We start from the raw sequence: 9,844 nt of genomic DNA on the forward strand, positions 1-9,844 counted from the left end.
GATTCATCTTCCTATTATACACACATGCATTTCCAAACATTTGGACTAGCTATGTTACAAATGTATAACTTTTCAATTTACACACGGCATCTATTGCACGTCTGTCTGTCCTGGGAGAGGGATCCCTCCTCTGTTGCTCTCCCTGAGGTTTCTCCCAGTTTTCCCTTTAAACTGTGGGGTTTTCTCCGGAAGTTTTTCCTTGTACGATGTGAGGGTCTAAGGACAGAGGGTGTCGTATTGTCATACGGATATTCTGTACAAACTGTGAAGTTCACTGAGACAAATGTAACATTTGTGATATTGGGCTATATAAATAAACATTGATTGATTGATTGGTATATATATATATATATATATATATATATATATATATATATATATATATATATATATATAGTGCATTTCACGAGTCAAACTAGTTGTATTGTTCTCCATAAAAATAATAAAAGGTTAACACAATATGGATTGACATGCTATCTGGTCATGCTGCCTGGTCATTTATCATCATATTTATCATAAATTCCCATATCCTTGGAGATGTAGAAGTAACATTTTGCAACATACGAAGATACATGTGTGGGATCAGAATATACTATTTAAAACATAAAATATGCTAACTAGGGCAAAAATATAATCAAGTTCTCATAGTGTATATGTTTATTTTCAACATCTGATAGTCTGAATCGATGTCGGGAACATCCATTGACTTCCATTGTGTTTGGCACCAAAAGCCAGAGTGAAGTTTTGTGACAATAATTGTACGGTAACCCCAATTCAAACAGTTAATAAACAATAGTTTTTAAGATATGTGGAGTGCATCAGTGGAGTATTGAGTTTTTCATGAAAGAGACTTTTATGGTTAAATGTGATGGGCTTATGAAGCCTTCACGTCAATCGTAATGGAGTCTCCAAATTCTTATTTACCACTTCCTAATTTCCCTGCTACAGATTAAGATCTAATGGTATGTCATCAATTGTTGGACCAGGTCTCAACAAACTCTCAATCTCTGTAAAGCCCTGCATCTAGTCTTTATGCTAAGCTAACCAGGGACGTGTACAGATATTTGGAGGGGCTGTTGCTCTAAACTGGAAAAAGGGCTCTCTCTCCTCCCCCCCCCCCCCCCCCGGAAAAAAAACACAAGACCTTTTGAAAATTCTAACTTGTTTTTAATGTAAAGGGTTCATAACATAAAAACACAACACTGTCATTGCAAGTGACGCTCAGTTGACTTTTATTTCCACTGCTAAATTCGTTATTCAGGCACATTTTTAGTTTTGGGCTCCATATCTCATTAAAATATCTAATGTTAGTAACTATTAAAGAAACAATGGGGACAATTCTGTTTTAATGCAGTTTGTAACTGCTGTGCAGACATACTGATAAAATAGGGCCTCTAACTAATTACCTTAAATAAACTCACTAATGAAACCAGTTCAATTCACTTTATACTTATTCTTATCATTCTTTATGAGCCCAGTAACGGTAAGGTATCTAATTACTTATTTATTTATTATTCCATAATTTAATAACAGAGATGATCAAACTGAAGTGGCAGAAATCCTACAATGAATTGGGACAGTGAAGTGTTCTCCGTGAGAAGGTGATCAAGAAAAGAGAGCGAGCGGCCCCGTCTAGGGAGTGTACGGAGCAGAGTAAAAGACACAGAAAGACAGAAGCACAATAACAAGTATATTTAGGTGTTTTTTTGTAAATAACCGACAGTGTCAAGAGGAAGTAAAGTCCCCTAATTTGTCCCTTATACTCTAACGCCAGGCAGGCATTGGGTGTGATCAACATAGCCATATGAGGCCGGAGAGCTTTCCTTTGCTTCCAGCTGTCAGATTGTAAACAAAGTCACGTGACTGGGGGCAGATGACAGCGCTGAAAAGGTGTGTTTCCCGCAGCGAGACGCTACAATACTAATTGTGGGTTTATCATGTTGATTCGGCTACAATAGAAAAAAAATTAAAAACCGCTCTCTCCAGAGGGGCAGGTCAGACAAAAATGGCAAACGGGCTGTTGCACGGGCAACATTAGCCCTACCTGTGCACGTCCCTGAAACTAACCATCTGCAGGCTTAAGTTTTATATAGTACGGGCGAAATGAGAGGGGTATGTTCTCATCTAACTTCAGGCAATAGAGAGTTTTTCCCAAAGTGTCAAGCCTTAACCCTAATATTTGGAGCCATTATTAGGAGTTGTTTCATACTCCTCAGAGCCAAGACCTCTATCAATGTTGGAAGTGAAGAATAATTTGTGTTTTTCCCCGAATCCCTTGAAACTATAATGGGTAATTTAGTGGTCCATGCTACACACTTCCACCAAGTTCCATGAAAAACAGTATTTCAATAATCCCATTGACAAACAAACGGGAACAAAAATGTAACCTCCTTGGTATGGTAACTATCGTGAAATAGGTCACTATTGATGTAATGTGCACCTTGACTTTGCAAGATGGCAGCAAGAACAAAGAAACACAGCCTTCTGATACTGGTCTAGCACATGCTCATCTATATACAGTCAGGGACACTCAGTCAGCAGTCCACAACAAAAGCTTAGCCTCGCCCACGGGTGCTGACACAGCCTGACTTGGCCTTCTGATGGATAGAGGAAGAGCAGTACAGGATGTGGATGCAGGCCTATTGTACTGTGGGTGCTGAAGGTATCCAAACTTCCTGTAAGCCCAGAGCATTCCAAAACAAACTCCATCAAAGACTTATTGTCCTTAAATTGCCACATTGAACATTTGCACATTACAAAAAAAGGGGGAGTACTGTACATCTAATTTCTGCACTACAATACCAACACATCATACAAATACAAATACGTTTTAAGGCATTTTTTACTGTTTGTCTCAGTAACTGATGAACTCTTGATTCTGTCACCCTTTCTACACTGACTGTTTAGTCAGTAATGGCTACACCATTTGGAAATCATATAAAATCGAACAAATACAATTTCAATTTCTTCTTGCATATCTGCCAATACTTATAGTATTATATCTGTGACAATCCAGTTTGTTTGAGGATACAAGTCTACTTATACTGTGTTAGAGGCAATGCATTGCAATGTGATGAGGTATTGTTCATTACACAGACAGTTATAATCATTGACACCATCCTAAGAGTAATATCACTCAGGGGTGAATTCAGAAATCAAATGGCCACTGAAGTATTGTATTACTGAAACGTCATGTTATAGAGGGTTGTAGATAATTACATATAATGAAGAATGGTTATGACTTGGCATCTATATTGCCTTTGATCGAGTGCTGCAGTCAGTTTTGCTGACACTGTCGATGAACTGTGAAAATGTATCTAACACTTGGCCTCAAGCTAGCAGTGCATCACAGAAATGACACTGCTTACCCACAGAGTAAATAAATAATGTGTTTCGAGCATCCGTACAGATGAATTGGACAGGATCCCAGCCTATTGTTTGAGGAGAAAGGAACCACACCTCACACTTGGAAAACCAACACCTCTTGCTTTAATCTATAAAGTGTATATCCTGTTCAGCTGGCAAATCCATTAGCATTCTGCAGGGGAAACACATTCCTTACATTTTCTTTATGGTTTCCTTTTGTCCTTACAGAATGACTTACTACTGCTCCTTAGTGACATCCCATTTAAAGTTGCACTGGATAGGTCAGGGCAGTTTAAAATGTATATTTGGGCAACAATGGAAAAGGGCATCCTCTAACCCTACCACCGTCAGACAAACATTGCAAAGAAGTTCATGACTTGTCATTGTCCCTTTTGACCAATTTTGCAATACTTAAGTCCAGAAAATGCAGGTACATCTGGCCGCTGTTTCAAGATACAAATAAAGCTGATTACACCAAAAGTTATACACACTAATACAAATTGTGACAAATGGAATTCCTTGGTCTGTACCTCAAACTGAGCTTTCCTGACAAGTCCTACCCAGAATGCAAACAAGAGCATTCCCGCACAGAACAATGGCCTTGACATAATTAATAAATTAATGTTTAATTGCTTTTCAGAAGTAAAATAGTTGTGAATAATGTTGTTTCTTTACTGTCCGTGCACTGTCTGTTGATTTTCAAAGGAGTAAACAGTAGTGCCAAGCTATACAACACCTGCAGATGCATGTGTGAAACAAGTTTTAAAATAGGCCCACACGTCACAATATTCCTGTAAAGCAGGGGTCGGCAACCCCTGGCACGCGTGCCAGCATTGGCACGCGGCACCGTAACCAGTGGCACACTAGGAATAAGTGGAATAAGTGTGCAAAATATTTAAATTGTATTTTCGGATCCTGAACGAGACCGCCGCCAGAGCGCGTCTCCCCGTTACCTGCAGAAGGAAGCCATTCACGTAACGCAGCCCCGCTCTCTTTATCTCCAGGTGACTTTCTGCCGCTTTCCTCCGCGGTGCAGTGCTGATCGTTTCACCACGGAGGAAAGCACTTCACTAATTGCAGTACCCAAAAGGAGCTGTACAAATGCTGCAGTTTTTGCGAGGCTGTGTATTTAGTTGAAATACCAGTGGCGATCTGCTCATCTCTCATCGAAATAATATGCTACAAAGGGGCGGACTGGCCACCTGTGTGTTGAACTTTCCTGTCGGCTCCCAGACCGTATCGAGGAGGGCAGAAGCAACAAGCTTCAGGTTCAATAACCCACTTTAGCTTAAATGACTGGAGAGAGGCGAGCTCTTCTTGGGAGGCCGTTGCATTTATTTAGCTGTTCTTCTGTTTCACAAAATACATCACAGACCTCTGTTTTTCTGCTTCCTCGTTTCACTTCCAGAAACATACACACGTTCCCTCACTGTCGCTCTACCATCCACACACACACATGCACAAGCCACACCCCTCTCTCTCTCTCTCTCTTAAAAGGGATGCAGCGAGGCTCCCCCGCCCTCCTGCTGATAGTTGATGAGCGTCAAGCTCCTCAACCCCACCCCACCCCCACGTTGATAATTCTCGATCGTTGGCACGCTGATAAAAAATTTTTTTTTAAATGGCACTTCATATCAAAAAGGTTGCCGACCCCTGCTGTAAAGTGACTTGTTTCCCTTTTTTTCTTCAAAAAACAATTGCTCACATTTCCCGACTAGCTTAAAACCATGGTCACATAGTCTGATTCACAGGATGTAGACAGTGAATATAAAACTGACATCGGCCCCATATTTCAGATTGAATTCCTCTCAACTTTCACAATCTGCGTATTTCCTTTTTGCAAGAGCACCGTCCCAGCATCCTGGGCTAGGCCGCTAAAGAAGATTGTGATTTGTTAAGGAAATACAAACAACCCAGAGCATTTGTTTGATGGAGTTCGGGTTCAAGTGAAATGTGGAGATACTGTAGGTCTAGCCATGCAAAAGTATGGTTTCACCAACCTCTTCTAGGTTCAAGTCACAAGTCTGTTGGACAGGTGACCGAACACAGAAGAGTGCTGTAGATCACGCCATTGACCAATAGCAAGTGAGAGTGCCAATCTTTGAAGGTGAATGGAGAGAAGGGGGGGCTTCTTTCATACATTACCCTGTTTGCAACTTGTGTTGAGTTTGGCATTCACAATCAGAAATCCTTTATTCGTCCTGCAGTGGGGAAATGTGCATTTGACTGTACTTAGCTTTGCCCTCATCATTTCTGGTTTAGGGTTACGGTAATAACCAAGACCTTGACAGCCAAAAATCCAAGATAGTAACCGCTTAAGACCAACACAATTGAAAACCGTAGTCCACGAACCGATCGATGGCGTCACACTGTCACAGTGACTAATACCACTTGTTATAGGCCTATATAGTTTATCCCTACGAATAGTCCCAATGTCACCAAGCCCCAAGTCTCACTGAGTACGTGTAAACACAGCAGTTGTAAATCCTACCTGCAATGCGAATGACAGCCCTCTCTGCTGGATCCAGGACTTCCCCTGTGGATGACTTGGAGCGTTTGACCCTCTGGTGCTTGGACAGGTTCCAGGGCAGGGTGTCCCCAGGGCTGGGGACGCTGCTCGTTTCTCCATGGCTTTCCTCTCCCGGGGTTTGATCCCTGCGTCTGTCTTTACGGGTTGCCATCACCTAAGTTTGGAGAAATTAAAAGACAAGTGAAACTTTGAGAAAAGATGGAGAAGGTCTTCTCTTGGTTATCATATTGTTGTTTTACTAATCAAAAGCTGTCAAAGGCCTCACAAACTTGGTAAACACTAAACAAGTCGAAATTATCTTGCCAACTATCAGGGTGATCATTAACTGACTCTTTGATCTAATTGATGTACTGAGGTGTAAAAGAAAGACATGCAGGTTTTTCTATAGTAGCCATTCACTCAGGCTTTCTGCTGTGTGACCTAATTCTTCAAATATTAACTGCCATTGAAATGTAAGACAAGATAAAACTCAAAATTATTCGCGTTAGGGTGCCATAAAATGCAAAAGGCAAGGGCTAGACACACCATGTACTGTGAATTATCATCCGTGGTGTGCAGATGCCTGCTGGTGACACTCAATGGATATGATAACAACACTGTATGGACCTTCACCTCCACCCGCCTATGCAAAATACATAAATTACACATCAATGGCTTATTTACATGGACTTTGGTCATAAGAAGAGAGATGAGAAAAGTAAAACATTCCGAGGAAGGATTACTGCAGAACTTGAGAATTATTCTTTTGTATTCCAAATATTCAGCCAAAAAACATGGCATGAACATTACCCACAATGCAACTCAACCAAACACAATTCATCCACAGATTCGGGTGTTATGCTAGTTGCTGGTAATATCACTTTCAGCTGCTTGCCTAAACTAAGCTAGCTGCTTTCCATCTCAAGATTTGCTTATTTGGAATTAAATGTGGCGTGTTTTGTGAAAACACAATTACTATTATGAAAGACAATGAATGAACACACAAAACAACACAAAAGATAATTAATATATAATAAATTCTGGACCAAACAAAGGCTTATAACTTTAGATCACTGGCAATCACTAAATATGGTGTGGTTTTGGCTTGTGCTCAAACCCTGAACTTTGCTTTTCCGGGTTAAATATTTACCTGAAGGCTATAAATAGTGACAGAGCTGATTGGAAACTGAGTGTCACTGTTAAATATCACAATGCATGACACATGACATCATACTCATCATATTCCACAAATATCTTGCCAAGCACATTGCATGTAGTGCTTAGCCTTATATCAAGGCAAGTTTATATGGCAAAGAAACATTAAAGGTGTAAACATATAGCATGGTGATGCCAGGCCTATCACAGCTCAGGATAATATACACAACCTTGTTTTGTGAAAGTACAACCTACACTGATAAAGCTATTCAAAACAGAGGAGTTGCATGAGTCATTACCAGCACTCATAAACATTGTCTGTATATCTGCCAAATAAAGTGTAGGAGTGTTTCCTGAAAGGCTCTCTTAAGGTGACGCTGCCTATGACTACTAACACTTAACTTTCTCTCAGCATGCATGATGAGACAATACAGAGAATAATATCATAATTTTCATTCACTGGAAAATGTAAGACAATTGCGCTGTTTTGCTTCCATACAATGTCTCCATTAAGTCTAGGCATTTATTTTACTAAACTTTATTTTTTTACTTCAGTAGATTTCTCTTAAATGTGCCAAACTTTAGCATTAGATAAAACGTCACTGCATTTTTTTAAATATTTTTTCAGAAAACGTTTTATACAAAAAAATAATGACCTTACGTTAGTAATCAACTGGGAGAATGTTATGGTTATATCTATACATTAAGATTATCGTGTTCCCTGTAGTGTACCCCCACTCACAACAGCAATGACTTGGAAAAGGCATGAGTGGAATTTAATAATTTGAGTAAAGAATATTTCTTAAGCCAATGATTTGTCAGTGACAAACCAACTGTGAGATATACTGTAAGCCTAAAACAGTGGGTGATAGTACTACTGTACTAACTTAATGTTGACACAGCTATTGTACTGTACTTGTAAATCATTGGCAGTCCAGCTAGCATTGGGTCATGAATCATGATGTCATCAAAAAACAGTACAGTAACTAGGTTCTTCTCAGGGACATACTGTATGGGCATAGCATAGCAGGCACAGTTAGCTGCCGCAACACTGCTTGAACCTTTTGTGTCAACAGGACCCTCGCCAAATGTTAGTATCAGCTTAGATAGTTTCGAACTTGGCCTAAGGTGTTACCTAAAAAAGTATCCATAACCCTTCCTAATAGAAAAACCATAAGAGAACGGCTTGAGTACTTGGAGTAATTGGAAACCCTGTTATGGAGACAAAAAACAACAAGAAAAAGAGGATTAATAAATATAAAGTCTATGTGACTTGCAGATATGTAGAGGATATGGTGGGGGCTTTTGCAGGTCTTCGCCCAGGGGGCAATTTTCTCATAGCCAAAGGGGCCACAGTAATGACACAGAAATAAATGACTGTAGCTGCAGGATAACAGGGAAAGCAAGTCTACTAAATGGCTGATAATTGTTGTAATGTCAGATTCTGAGATATCATGATTATAGTAGGTCTGTGGGCTCTCAACTATAACTAGCAATCTAGGTGATAAGAGCTGTCCTAATGGGTTTAATGTCATGTCATTGACAGTATAAAATTGTATATTGCTATGGTGCAATTAAATTATGCATGCATGACTTCGCTGGGCACCTTCAGGACTCCATACACCTGCACTACTAGTCTGCACGGTCTGCACCTGCGACAAACTGCTCGCAAACGCACAGTGCAAACATAAGAATAATGGGATGACTCAGTAAGGCGTTTGTAAGTCGCTTTGGATAAAAAGCGTCAGCTAAATGCAATGTAATGCAATGTGAGGCAAGTTAACAATAGACAATAGTCCTGTCTCTTTAACCTAGCAGCTTTCTTGAACTGCTCACCAAACACACACACACACACACACACACACACACACACACACACACACACACACACACACACACACACACACACACACACACACACACACACACACACACACACACACACACACACACACACACACACACACACACACACACACACACACACCGAATAGCAGTTAGGAAATTGTCTTACCTTACTGCTGTGCTGGATCAGTGCATAAAAAGCGTGTCAAACAGCCATCAATGACGGAGCGTTAAGATGTGTCCTGCTAGTTATCGCCAGCCAAAACAAATAAAAGTGGCCGCATTGCATGTGTGTGCCAGTAATGTTGAGGTAGCCACTCCTTTCACAGGAGGCAGGGCAGCGACCCGCCGTGCAGAATCCGCAGTCATCTGTGGTGTTTCCCTGCTCACCTGACATCCCTACCCTTGGAATTGTAATGTCGCATTCATGCATTTGTTAACTGACAACTCTCGAACTACAACACGCTGCTTTTAATGTTCATAGTTGCAGAGATACGTCCTTGGCGGTAAGCTTAACCCAACGAGGTCCCGCTGTGGAGCTACTGTTCCCGAAAGACAGCAATTAACGGCGGTTCGCCTCCAACAGGGTCTGCTGCTGCTGCTGCGGCTGCGGGAAAAGCTGCATGACTCACTGTTCGATTAGTTTGCCTGGATGTCCCGGCTAGTTTACCTGATGGGTCTGCATTACAGCTGTCATAGGCGGGGCAAGTCTTAGACATTTTGTTGCCCAAGGCGAGATTATGAGATCACAATAGAATATACAAAGAATAAATGAAAAATCTCTACAAAAGACCAATACACTACAAAAACGTATTGACATGTTGTATACATAAAGAAGGTTTCAAATGTATTCATTATTGTATGAACATGTTTTAATTGGGGGGTGGACATCACATTCTCTAAGGGGGTCCGGGGGTATGCCCCCCCGGGAAGATTTGTTTTAACATTTTAAAGTAAAATAATTCAATC

The 9,844-nt window shown here is 40.7% G+C and overlaps 1 protein-coding gene across 2 annotated transcripts in view; it reads right to left on the reverse strand.

The window, feature by feature from the left end:
- plecb (plectin b) overlaps positions 1-9,319 on the reverse strand; it is a 156,623-nt gene extending 147,304 nt beyond the window's left edge. For both annotated transcript variants that reach the window (XM_079694627.1, XM_079694626.1), the window contains exons 1-2: positions 9,045-9,319; positions 5,858-6,050 (exon numbers count right to left, since the gene is read on the reverse strand). In XM_079694627.1, the coding sequence (XP_079550753.1) occupies positions 5,858-6,047 (190 nt within the window). In that variant the 5' untranslated portion in view covers positions 6,048-6,050; positions 9,045-9,319. The remainder of the gene's footprint in view (positions 1-5,857; positions 6,051-9,044) is intronic.
- Positions 9,320-9,844: the final 525 nt, after the last annotated feature.

The sequence above is a fragment of the Notothenia rossii genome (assembly GCF_949606895.1).
Source record: "Notothenia rossii genome assembly, chromosome: 7".
Taxonomy (NCBI): Eukaryota; Metazoa; Chordata; class Actinopteri; order Perciformes; family Nototheniidae; genus Notothenia; species Notothenia rossii.